This window comes from Pteropus medius, unplaced genomic scaffold (assembly GCF_902729225.1).
Source record: "Pteropus medius unplaced genomic scaffold, Ma_sr-lr_union100, whole genome shotgun sequence".
Taxonomy (NCBI): domain Eukaryota; kingdom Metazoa; phylum Chordata; class Mammalia; order Chiroptera; family Pteropodidae; genus Pteropus; species Pteropus medius.
The window spans coordinates 2,147,924-2,160,827 of NW_024349800.1; the positions used below are offsets into that span (position 1 = coordinate 2,147,924).

General features: G+C 46.1%; 1 protein-coding gene across 3 annotated transcripts in view; it reads right to left on the minus strand.

Annotated features, from left to right (window-relative positions):
- Positions 1 to 5,700: 5,700 nt before the first annotated feature.
- The window catches only part of SRGAP3 (SLIT-ROBO Rho GTPase activating protein 3), a 239,674-nt gene continuing 232,470 nt past the window's right edge, over positions 5,701 to 12,904 (minus strand). Inside the window, exon 22 of one of the 3 annotated variants that reach the window (XM_039886636.1) lies at positions 5,701 to 11,090. In XM_039886636.1, coding sequence (XP_039742570.1) covers positions 10,677 to 11,090 — 414 coding nt within the window. In that variant the 3' untranslated portion in view covers positions 5,701 to 10,676. The remainder of the gene's footprint in view (positions 11,091 to 12,904) is intronic. The other 2 variants (XM_039886638.1, XM_039886639.1) reach the window with 2 other exon arrangements.

Below are 12,904 nucleotides of genomic sequence, written 5' to 3' on the forward strand. Positions count from 1 at the left end.
TGGAGCTTGTCCTCTCTCTTGCTGCTCTTAGGAACCTTTTAACCACCACCATGTGAACGAACCCTAACAATCCTCCTGGATGATGAGAGACAGGTAGCCAAGTCATCTTGGTCACTCAGCTGTTATTGAGCCACCTATAAGATATGTGAGTGAGGCCATCCTTGATCATCCAGTCCCAGCCAAGCCACTTCCTTACCATGAAGATCAGTTGAGTCAGCCCTGACCAGAAAACTGGACATGGTCAATAATAATTGATTATCTTAAGCCACCCAATTTGGGAGTGGTTTGTTGTACAGCAATGGATAAATGCTATGGTGATAAAATACCACAGTGACCCTGCACAGGAGTGTTCTGCCTGCCTGGAGCCTGGCTTGGGAGCCCCCAGACACAGAATTGCTGGAGCCCCAGTCCTCTTGGTCCTTCCTCTCCCCCGTAGCATCTTCTGCTCACTTTGATCCCAATACTTATCTCTACTCCACTTCCAATTTGGTGCTAGATTTTATGGGTGCCAGAGACAGGACCATCCTTCTTGTGCAGAGCAATTCTTGTGCAACTCTTCTTGTCTCTGTAGGCTCCCAGGCATTTCTCCTTACAAGGAGGCAGCCATTCAAGGAGGCAGCCATCTACCTGGAATTAACTGAAGGGTGTGTAGCCAAGTTTTGTGCCAGGAAATCTCCACCATCTGTCGTGATGCCTGGACACCTGTCCCCTATTCAAGCTCCAATTCTTTGGTTCTCAAAGGCTGTTTAGATCCTCAGAGCCCTCCGGAAGAGTTGAATGTTCCTCTGTGGATGTTAAAGCAAGTTACACTTCTTACATTATAGCACAAACACACTATATGGCCGTTACTTAGTCTCCCTGACCAGACACTCTGTGCCCTAGCACAACTGCAAATGTAGTAGGGGTCCAACAAATGCTCACTGGATGGGTCACCTGGACAGATATCAAATAATGTCTGGCCCTGGGGCTCTGGGGCCTTGTCTGGATTCTGATTTGAACACACCAACCTTTAAAAGACATTTTTGGGAATAATCAATGAAATTCTCAACAGTATGACATTATACTGACAAATTGTTATTAATTTTATTATATGTAATAGTGGAATTGTCATGTAGAAAAATGTCATTTTTAGAGATGCACGCTGATGTATTTATTATTTCAGGGTAAAAATGTCATCATGATGTCGGTGATTTATTCGACATTTTAAAAAGATAAAGCAAATTTGGAAAAATATAAATTATTAAATCTAGATGATAGACATACTGGGTTATACTATTCTCCATATTCTGTAAGTTTGAAATTTTTCACCATAAAAGTTGGAGATAACTCATCCCACCTGCCATTTTACAAATGGCCACATGGGGACAGTAGAGTATTGGGCTGATTGTGGGCCTGGGCTTTGAGAAAGAAAAGCAGAAGAGCAATCACCCCTCATCCTTTATTCATTTATTTCCTCTCATCCTTGCATTTGACTTTCTAAAGGGCCCTGAGCTGGACCTATAAGGGACACAGAGTCAAATTCATCCCTATACCTGCCCTCTTCAGCCACATGTGTAAATATTATATCTGAGAGTCAAGAAGGGGCAGTCTTTGTGGGTTCACGTGACAAGGGTCTCTATGTTTGACGTCACTAGACTGGAGACTTTGGTTGGGCATATCAGAAAAAAATAAATTAATATGAGGGGCCAGGGTGAAGGCAGGGGGTGGGGAGCAGCAGTTGTGTGAGTTGACTTCTAGCTCAAAAATGGGCCAATAGCCAGATCTGATCAATGACAGTAAGACTTACTCTCTATTCAGTAATCGGTTTACAGTAAGCTTGTGACTCTCAAGCCAGATCAGTTAGAAGAAATCCTGGGACTTTTACTTATCTGTTGGGAAAGAATATATTCTTTTTCTGCTGGTTTAGCTAAGTGCTAGGATGTAAGCCTGGAATTGCTTTGGGCTATCTTTATCATCACGTGGAAAGAGTCAGCCTGGAGTGGAGACCATGTGCAGGGAAGCAGAGCTGAGAGGTGGAGAGACAGAAATTCGTTGACGTTATTGGAACACCTGGATCCAATCCTTTCTGAATTGCCTTTTATTTTCATTCAGATGGGGCAAAAATTACTCCTTTTTAGTTAAGACAGACTGAGTTGGAATTTTGAGTTCTGACAATGCATTCTCAAGAGCATCAAGTAAAACAGAAAGAGCCAAGCTATTTATCAGGGCACCAAGGACTTATGAACACTGGTCTAGGTTCAATTAAAAGAATGGGCATTTGAAAAAGGAAAATCTTGTTCCATAGATGACAGGACTCTGTAAGTTGCCTGTAAAGAAGGTCTACAGGTCTGCTTCATGCGTGGTCCATTGATAGCCATATCAGGAAGAGTTCAAATAAGCCTCTTGAGAGATGAGATGGGTGGCAGGTAAATGTGTGGGTGGAAGGGAACAGAGCTGGAAGTCCAGAAACAAAATGGGGTGGGGATGCTTGAGGCCCATAAACAACAACAACAATAAAAAAAATCCTTCACCTCCTTTATCAGACCTCAGGTAAAGAGAAGCAGGTTCGTTATCATCTGGGGTTCACGACACTGTGTCATGGCCCCAGGCAATATATAAATCCTCAATCATCACCCAAGTCCTCCATTGTTAAAAAGTAGCTGTGATCTAGAAGCCAGAGATCATTTTTTTAACAGCAGCAAATAGGATCAAGTAATGCCCCTATTAGAACCTTTCAAGGGCTTCTTATTGCTCATAGAATAAAATTCTCACTGTGGTTCAAAAGGGCACTGCATATACCTTAGTCCTAGTCAGCCTATTTTCACATCTCTTATTCCCACAGCTCCAGCCACACTGGGCTTCTCTATTCTCACACACCAAGCTCTTTCTCACCTCAGAGAATTTGCCCATGATGTTTGCCTGCTTGGTACCCTCTCCAACCCCATCCTCCCCCCTTCACATGGTAAGCGCTTTCTCAGGCTTCTGTTCCCAGTTTAAACTTCTCCTCAGAGGGGCTGTCCCAAGCTCCTTGTCTAAAGTGGGACCCAATATCCTTCCTCCCCACACCCTTGGTGTTTACTGTTTTGTTGTTGTCATTGTTAGATCTCCAGCATTTGTGCATAAAACTCAATAGAGATTTTGGTCTGCTTTGCTCATGGCTGCACCCCCAGTACCCACCTGAAGCTTGGCACACAGTAGATGCTCAAGAACAATTTGTTAAATAAGTGAGTGACAGCCAAAGATGTGATTTTATTTAAGTATGTAGCCCGTCTCACTAAGAAATGGCATTTCCCCACTAGTTATGGGTGAATATTCATTTCGTTCATAAGTATTTAATGAGCACTTACTATGCTAGGTACCAAACCATCTGGAGATAGTGCAGATAAGATAGACAGAAACCCAGCTTTTCTGGAGCTTACTTACATTCTAGTTTTGGGGAGAGAAACAATGCATAAGTAAATAAATAAGCGAAATAAATTCCAATGATGATAAATGCAATGAGGAAAATAAAGCAAACTAACCCAGTGGTGACTGGGGGTTGGGGCACCTCTAAACAAGGTGATCAGAGAAAGCCCTTCTGAGCCAATGACATTTGAACAGACACTGAGAGGGAGAGAAGGAGGCAGCAGGGAGAAGAGGCTAAGGAGGTAGGGGACTGAAGCCCTGAGGTAGGAAGCCCTCAGTGGGCTTCAGGAGGAGGAGATGAGCTGGGTGAGATGGGCAGGGCCAGGTCCTGGGGGCTTTGTGGGCCACAGGGAGGGGTTCAGAGATCTGATTCCAGGCCCTCTGGGGCAGCTGAGGAATGTTGCTAGCGAGGCCCAGTGCTGGTTTTGTAAGACGTCTTTCTCTCACCATTTGCTTTTCTAATCCCAGGCTGGACTTCCTGGGGTGGCTCAAAAGGCCTAGGGAGTTCTCATCCTCTGTCCACCTCTTCTTAGTGCCCCTTATTTAAACACAGCCTTCCCTCTCACTGCCGAAAGGAAATCTGCCACTTATGCTGCTGTTGGTGGTCTCTTTTGCTCACCTACCCTCCCCCATCCTTCTTCACAACCCTCCACTGGGAAAGCTTCTCTTAAGGCCTCAGTGCTGCACACACTGAGACAGCAGTGGGGCAACTTCTAGGCTCCTCCCACTACCTTCCCACATCCTTTCCCTAGGGAATTGCCCAACATAAAATGCTCACTCATGTCAGAGGTAGGATGGCCTGGGAGAACATTGAATCCATCCTAGTTCCTTCTTTCGAGGCTGTCTGAGCAGCAGCGAGCAGCAGTGGACCACTCATCCCTACCACAGCTGTCTCATGCACCAGTTTTCCCTGGAGGAGGTATCTTGGGTCAAACACACCCATACTGGCGAAGCTAACAGTTATACACTGTTTTTTGTTCCAAATCATGCCCAGGGTCCTGTTCCATCCTCAGACCTGGGTGGGGGTGGCCAAGACCTGGCTCTAAAGTGAGAACCTAAGTGGGAACCCCAGCTCCAAACTCCTAGTAGCGTGTGTCCTTCAGCAAGTTACTTGATCTCGCTGTGCTATTTCCTCATACATAAACTAGGAACACCAGTAGTACCTACTTTAGAGTGTGGTCAAGAGGATTAATTAGTTGGCATTTACATGTGAAAGGGCTTAGAAGAATGCCTGGAACATAGTATGCACTCAAAACATGTTGGCTATTATTATTCTTTCCTCTTTTTCCAGATAACAAGAAATGGAAACCTACTCAATTTGTACCCAGTAAAGGCATTAAGTGTAAAGTCTCCCAAAGAGGAAGAGGTACTGGGGCAGGTACACAACATTGGGTATGGAATTAGCCAGAGGCTGCCACTGAGTGTCAAGTGGTTACAATGGGAATAACAATTCCCTGAGGCTGGCAGAAGTCCTCCTTCTCTTCTGCAAAGAGGCTCCTGCATGAAGATTCACCAGAGGGTTCATTAGAAAGGAAAGGCCCCAGAGTCTTCCTTGACTGCAGCAGGTAGTAAACTACCTTAATCATGAAATCTTGCTGCCAATCCTGGCATAATGAACATGCTCAATGACAGACAGTATAATGAACTGTAAAGAGAACGTGTAATGGCTTTGGAGTCTGATGACTGGGCTCAAATTTCGGCTTCTTCACTTCCTAGCCTAACCTTGGGTGAGCCACTTAATCTCTTACAGCCGCAGTTTCCTCATCCGCAGAATGGGGTTTAAGAAGGGTACTTACCTTCAATAGCTGTTTTGAGAATTTGATGAGAAAATGTATATAAAGGGCTTAATCTAGTACCTGGGACAACAATAAGTGATCAGTAAACACTTCTCAGACAGACACACACACACACACACACACACACACCCCTAGAGGCTGTATCATATATGTGTAGACAATGAATGCTAAAATGTTGCATCTGTTTTCACACTGAAAAACAGTATCCTGTGGCCTCTGGCCATATGTCTTAAACTTTTAAAGGCACTCTCGGCAAACAGCTCCTCCTCCCACTTGCCTTTGCTCTGATATTTCCAGCTCCTGCTTGCCCGTGGGCACGCAACAGTTACCTTCTTCAGTTAACTCCACAGTTACAGCAGTCCTCCTTGGAATCTTGGACCTTCGCCTTGTTGGAACTGAGCTAAAGGACATTTCGGAGACAGTTCCTGGGGGAAACGCACAGTGTACACTGGAGGGCAGGAACCTCCCCACCCACGATGGGCCACCTCGCTCTTTCAAAAAGCCACCAGAGCACGTTTGAGAAAAGTTAAGCTGTTTTATTTCACAGGATAGCTCCACGTCAAACCAGCAGGCACCATCAGAATACGCGACAGAGGATCCAATCAGACACTCTATAGGACGGGCGTTTGGTTGTAAGGTAGAGAAACGATATCCAGAAGAGGACAGCACTTCTCATCACATGGGGACAGGCAACCAGCAATTTCCGAGGGTGGTTTGGGTTTGTTTTTTTCCGGACACAGTTTGGGGCAGAAGGAAACCAAAGGAAACAAAATAGACCAGCCACTCTGAAGCAATCAGAACCAAACCTATTGCCAAACCGTGTAAACAGTCACACTGCTGGAAACTAGAGCCCGAGCAGAAACTCTAGCAGAACCTATTTCCTTCTAAGGAAGGCAAAGTGCGCTCTGGTTGTTCTGATTCAAGGAACAGCTTTGTTATTTGCCTGGGACAGATCATACAGAAAGGAGGTGTCGGCAAGGGGCAGCGTTGGCCATTCGGCCGGTCCCAGAGGATGGGACAGCGGGACATTGGCAGATCAACCTCAGAGAGGCCAGGGGGACTCCGACCTGACAGCCAAGTCCCTTCTCTCAGCTCCCCTGGGCAGCTTTGAGTATGTGAGGAATTCCCTACATGGCTGCTCAGAAGAGAGGAGACCCCAGAGAACCGGGGAAGTTGACATGAAACGTCAGCATTAGCTCTGCATGGCAGAAAATCAGCTAAGCAACACTTCGGCTCGCCCCTTCCTGCCTTTTCCTCCCTGCCGTCCCCGCTAAGCCCAACGGGGTCTCCATCATGGTTGTGAGACAGCCATTCTTCTCTCCGGGTTTCTCAGGAAAATGAGGCATTGGCTCTAGTGTGGAACCATCTGGATGTGTGAAAAGTTAGGAGTAGAAAGACTTAGAGAAAGAACCATGACATTAGTCTTTGTGGTTTTCCATCAGCTGTGTCACGTGTGCTGAGTGCCAAGTAACAACCAGGTCACAGGAAGTCCTCTGCATTCATGCCTCCTGAATGAGAAAGAAATACACCCAACAAGGCACTCCAACGGCCTCCAACAGAGAAGCCAGCTCCACATCAGGGCCCTTTCCCACACTGGCTCCCTCTGTGTACCACAAACCAGTTCTGAAGGGTTTATAAGGCAGATCTCCAAACTGCTGGTTCCGGCTGGTGGCCAAAGGATGGCTCCATTTTCCTGTGTCTCTTCCCACTCGGATATATCTTCGTCCCTTGGGAATCCATTTCTCTCCTGCCCCGTGGCCTGGTGACCTCAGAGGACAGACTCCCAAGTCTAATGCCCAAGCTTACGAGTCCCTCCCATTGTGTGCTCTGTCCGGGTTCAAAGGCGCTTCAAGGTGAGAAATCGTTAGCACTGAAAACAAGGAAAGGCAAGAATTTTTCATAGAATCCCACAGCTCAGAGCAGCTCTTTAAGAGGAAAGGAGAATACAGGGAGAGAGGGAGAGCAGGGTAGGAAGCACGGCTTGTTCTCAATTTTATCCGAGAATGGTCTTAAGCGGCGGATGGGCCCTTGAGGCCCAGGAAACTAGACCAGGAAGGAATTGTCTTTGGTCAGTTTTAAATGAACATCTTGCTGGTTCATTCCTAAAACAGACTGAACATCGGTTACACATAAAGACAAAAGGCTTGACCTCAAGGTAAGTCGAAGGTTAAGAAATCATTTTGTGAAGCAAAAAAGAAAGAAAGAAAAATGCCCGTTATCGACAAACTGATCAGTACAGCTTTCAGTAATGGTGATGAACAAGTAGGTAAACACCACTTCCCCTTGTACAATTGGTTATATTGAGGACTACTAACTAGGTTACTATGTTTCCCCCACACTCACTGTACAGTTAGGGTTCTGGTATTTGTTTTTTACATCGATCTATCTACTAGGTGCAAAGATTTGGTGAGTGGCGTTGCCTATAATTTAATTGTCGCTTTTTTAAAAATTACAATTTCACATTTTAACAGTTACTTTCCAGCATTTAAGCAAATACAGCAATATATAGTGGACTAACACAGGCAGGAGTCAGGAAAAGAATGCCAATGCTTGGTGACCATGGGTGGGACTGGGTGCCTGTGGAGAGGGACTGAGGACATGCAGAGTGCCCGATGAGGAAGCGGCGGGATGGTGGGGGGAGGGGGCAGGAAAGTAGTTTTCCATTTGGTTCTGCATGGAGGCTCAGATGTAGGGCTGGATGAGTGAGGTGAGCGTCTCTAAATGTGAACTCATCCGCCTTTTCCCAATGGAAAAACAGGTGCTTAAAGAAAACAGGTATGGCTCTGCCTTCAGGTAGTTCTGTGAAAGGCAAGTCCATTTTCAAGAAAGAAAAATGAAGTTAGTCATTTCAGAGGAAAAGCCACATGGTCTGACTGGTGTTGTGTATATCAGGCAATACATATCTCAACTCAGATTTTCTCTTTTCATCTTGTAGTCGTGGAAGAGAATGTTACATTTTGTGCAGGAGGCTACAACATTTAAGGTCTGGGAGGAATCGTTGGGTAGAAATGGGATGTCTTGTATCCTGGCTGGACAGCATAGCATCCTTGCAAACAAATGACTTTACAAGCTTGACACGACCCACTCTCAGCTAAATATTAAATCTTGGGCAAGTCACAGCACATCCCAAGGCCTTGCTTTCTTTCTCAAACTATAAAATGAGGATATCTTTATGTGCTCAAAGGCAGAGGGCTCCTACCTAGTTCTGAGGCACTTTCATTTCCAGGAGCTAAAAGAGAATAGTTGGTTCTAGGCCAAACGAAGAAGGTCAAGTTTGTCATTGGCCTCTTCCTGGCATTCTCTTTTTGCGTCCTTTGATTCTTCCTTCTACTGTGTGCTCTCAACGCCAGTCCTCAGATGAGGCAGAATGGTTTACCACACACCCAGGTGTTAGTGACTCAATAGGTCCCTCCCTCTGGGGTGTATTCACCTTTTTACGGAGTACCAGAGGAGAAGGCAAAATTTCATCCAATCGGATGAAATGGTAATGATGGAATCTGAAGCATCAGCAGGCAGTATATCTGTAGGGCCATGCTTCAGGGATCTTATGAATCTGGTAGGAAAATTCCACTGCCCACTTCTCAAATACCATTTGATTTCAAAAAGAAGGCGTTGGATGGTTTTTGAGCTAAAAAGACTTACTTTACTAATGACAATGAAAAGAACAACCATGTTGGCACAGTGCTTTCTAGTTTAAATAGCTTGCTCTTTTATCTTTATTATCTTCATTTTATGGAGCAGGAAACCGAGGCTCGGTGAGATGCAGTGATATCCCCAGTGTCCCACAGCTCCCTAGCGATGGGGGCTGGGACTCAAACACAGGACTTTTGACCCCAAATCACAGCTATGGACACACTCAGAAGCCTTGAGAAAAAGAGCTGAAGCTTGAGAACAACAGAGAGGAAACCCTTCGCTTGGGTGAGTGAAAGTGGTCCCATTAGAATCTGATTTGCCTATGTTCCATTATCCAGAAACAGCCATGTCTGGAAAAGGAAGAGATCCAAAGAGGAAGTAAAACAAAATTAAACAAGGATGATCCAGAAGGCTTTCTGTCAGCCAACAGGTGAAAGCCTTGCTCACAATACTTGAAGATCAACCACCCCAATCCTAATATCATATTTTCAATTACATTAAATGCTCTGGAGAAGGCAGGTGAAAGGGAAGGGAAGGGAGAGAGAGGTAAGCTATTTCACTGGCATAAACTCAACTGAAGCATTCTCTAGGCCAGAAAGTGCCAAGGATCACCCCTCCTCAGCCCCTGGTCTGAGCTGGGCACTTATGGTTCATGCACTTCGTGCAAGAGGGCACCAGCCAAAGTGCGTTGTGGCCTAATTTTAAATTAAAAAGATGTGACTCAAAGCCTCCTTGCCTGTTTAGTTCCAAATCTGACACAGTATAATTAGTAGAAAGAGGAAAAGAAAAAATTAAATACTTTGAAAATTGTATAAGTTAAACCTATATAGTTACCAGAATGATTCCTACAGCATTTCTAGGTTTTGAAGTGTTCCACACCATTGTGGGTTTGTTTTTTTTTTTCCTTTTTCCTTTTCCCCGACCAACACATACTGTGTTATGATGGGTCTATGTTCTCACTATCCCCTTTTTCTACGTACAAACACGAGGATGCTGTGGTCAGGGGTCTTCTTGCCAATGTCCTCCCATGCCTTCGGGGGTCATGGTTGGCACTTGGCCTTCAGGTGGAAAGGCAGGGTCTCTGGGGTGGATGAGGGGGGTTCTGTGAAGGGTTCCCCATCTCTAGGAGCAGCTTGCTTGGGGTACTGCCTGCTCCACCCTTTGTTTAGGGGAAGAATGTTCTGGAAGGCCACGACTTCTGGAGACAGTGGGAGACTGTTTTTGTTTTTCTGCAGGTTAGTGGTATATTGCTTCATTTGCAGTTACTGTGGGCCTCTAAATTCTCCCAGAAAAGTCCCTGCAAATCCCACCAAATAACTCAGCGGGAGATGTTTGGTGGCACGGGTCTGAGGTAAATCTAAGTTTCATAAAAAGAAAAAGGAGATCCTATATACATTTAGTATGTGTGTCCAGATCTAGTATATGTATATAGATGCATAAATATATATATACACACCTACAGACACATACATACATATATATGTGTATATATGCACACATATATATACACACATATTTATGCATGTAGAGAGAATGTCGAGAGAATAATTTTCCAGTGACGATATGCAGGCGAAGCCATTTAACATTTTGCCACAATCTTAGGAAACACTCTAGTTGGGGCTGCTCCTGCTCCTGCACTCCTCTGAGCCTCCGTTTACACACTCGAGGCCTGTGCGATTCACATGGCTGAATGCGAGCTGTGGCTAGCGCCTGGGCCTCAGCTCTGCACAGACACTCTTTCAGGCTGAACTTCCGTTCCTGCCCGACAAGGCCAGGAGCATTGGGAAGGGCGTGGAAGTCACGGAGGCCACCCTTGGTCATGATGTGCCAGTGGGCCAGGGCAGTGCCACCCCATCCTGTAGGTCACATGGTGCCTGACTTGTCCGCTGAGCTGTTGGGGAACATCTTCTCAGTGGGCGTCACGGCTGGGCTGCCCACACCCGAGCTGCTGCTGCTGCTGGACCGATGCTGGACCACAGGCCGCACGGGCCGCATTGGGGGTGGGCGCAGCTGGGCACCAGCCAGGCGGGCGGACAGGGCAGGCTTGAAGGTGGTCATCATCTCGGTGGAGGAGCTACTGCTGCGGCGCATGGCGGCATCGGGGTCTCGGATGACAATGGTGTGCAGGGGACTGGCGGGCTCTGAGCTGATGGGGCCTGGTGGGTTCTTCAGGGGCTCCAGGGTGTCCAGCACCACATCTGGCGCCTGCTTGACTGTGTTCTGTCTCTCGAGTTCCCGCAACTCATGCAAAGCCGTGCTCATGGTCTTCTCGATGTCCTGGGGATAGAGAGAGCTCTCATCAGCACAGAGTCTGGAGGCCTGGGGTCCATTCTTTCCTCGGCAGCTTGTGGGCTTCTAAGAGAGGTTTCCCCAGGGGCCTCATGGCTGGGATGAAGATTAAATACCCAGGGTGTTGTATGACGAACTAAGGGAGTCCACGTGGTTATGGCCTGCACACTGCACTACCTGTACGGGAATCAGACTTAATGAGGGCTGGTCAGACTACTGGTTAAGAAGGCAAGCTCTGGAGTCAGACAGACATGGGTTCAAATTCTGGCTCTGCCACTTCCTTGCTCTGTGACTTGGGCAAGTCACCTCACAGCTCTGAACCTCGGAATCCTCATTTGTAAATTACAGATCTTTAGAATATAGACTTCAGGGGCTTGATGAGTGTATTAAATGGTATGGCCACTGTGAAGAGCTTGGCATGACATCTGGCACACAACAAGCTCACAGGCCATAAGGACAATCACAGCGGCAGTAAGAATTAACATCGAGCACCAAGCCAAGCCCTTTCTAAAGATAATTCATTCAATTCTCACACTTATAAGGTAGGAACTACCACTAAGCTCATCTTACACATGAAGAATGGAAGCTCAGATGGGTTAAGTAACTTGCCCAAGGTCACACAGCTAATTAGTAGCACAGTCCAAGTCTCAACCCAGGCAGTCTGTCTCCAGAGTCCATGCCCCTAAACCATTTTTATTATTTTTTAAAATGTTTGCCCATAGAAAAATTACTTAGAGGTTACATATCAGAATGCTCACAATGTTCACCCCGAATGATGGGACGGTTACTTTCTTCTCTGTGTTATAATCAGAAATTTTTGGTGTTTTAAAAATGGAAATCTTAAAAATTTATAACAAAAATCCTTAGCTGCCTCTGGAACTCCCGGGGAAGTTGTAACATTTAAACTCATCAGGATGAGAGTGCTTCGAATGACACGCAGAGAGATACAGAGCCCCAGAACCTCCTGATGACCAGAGGAGTTGCCCTGTCAGCCTGGCATTTGTTCATTTTTCCATCTTCCCAAGGCCTCCATTCCCCTTCATGCCAGGAGGGGGTGCAGGAGGTGGAAGTCAGCATTTAACCCAAGAGCCCTTGGCTAGGGTGTGGGGCGAGAGTTCTGAGTGAAGACTCCTCTGTCACTTGCAAGTCTCCGTCGCTCTGCACCATACTTTGTTCATCTGTTGGAAGCCCACATGTTTACTGTGAAGATGGAATGAGATAATGGATGTGATGAAGCTTTGTAAACTGCCAGACAGTGGTTTTTAAAGACCCTTTAGTCAGAGTCCTTGGTTCACACAGGGATTTCCAGAAACATATCCACATCGAACAGATGCAAGAGGATCTGCTCAGACTAAGCTTGGCCAGAGCCCAGTGGGCTCGGCCATTGAGGGGACAATTAGGGATGCTGCTTAAAACCACTGTTGGAAGGTCTGTGCACAATCTCAGTGACAGTGACAATGATGACTATTAAGACACACTGCTCTTCTGTCCTGAGGCAAATCTGGAAAATTTGCAAGTCTGATCAGACTGATGGGGTTGCAGTTCTAGCTGCCCCTCTCCATACCCAATTCTTCTTTTACCTCTTCACCTCCCCGTGCTGCCCTGGGCCCCATGACAGGCTCCAAACTGGCCACGGTCCCCCTATCATTTTTGTTTTATTAAGAGACTTGATAATTAGCTATTGGCTAATTAGCCAACATTAGCTAATATTCGCGTTTATGACTCCTCATGACATTTTATCCTTTGTCCCATAATATCGGCTACTTTAAGAAGGGGACTTATGTGACTTTACCTAAAAGGCT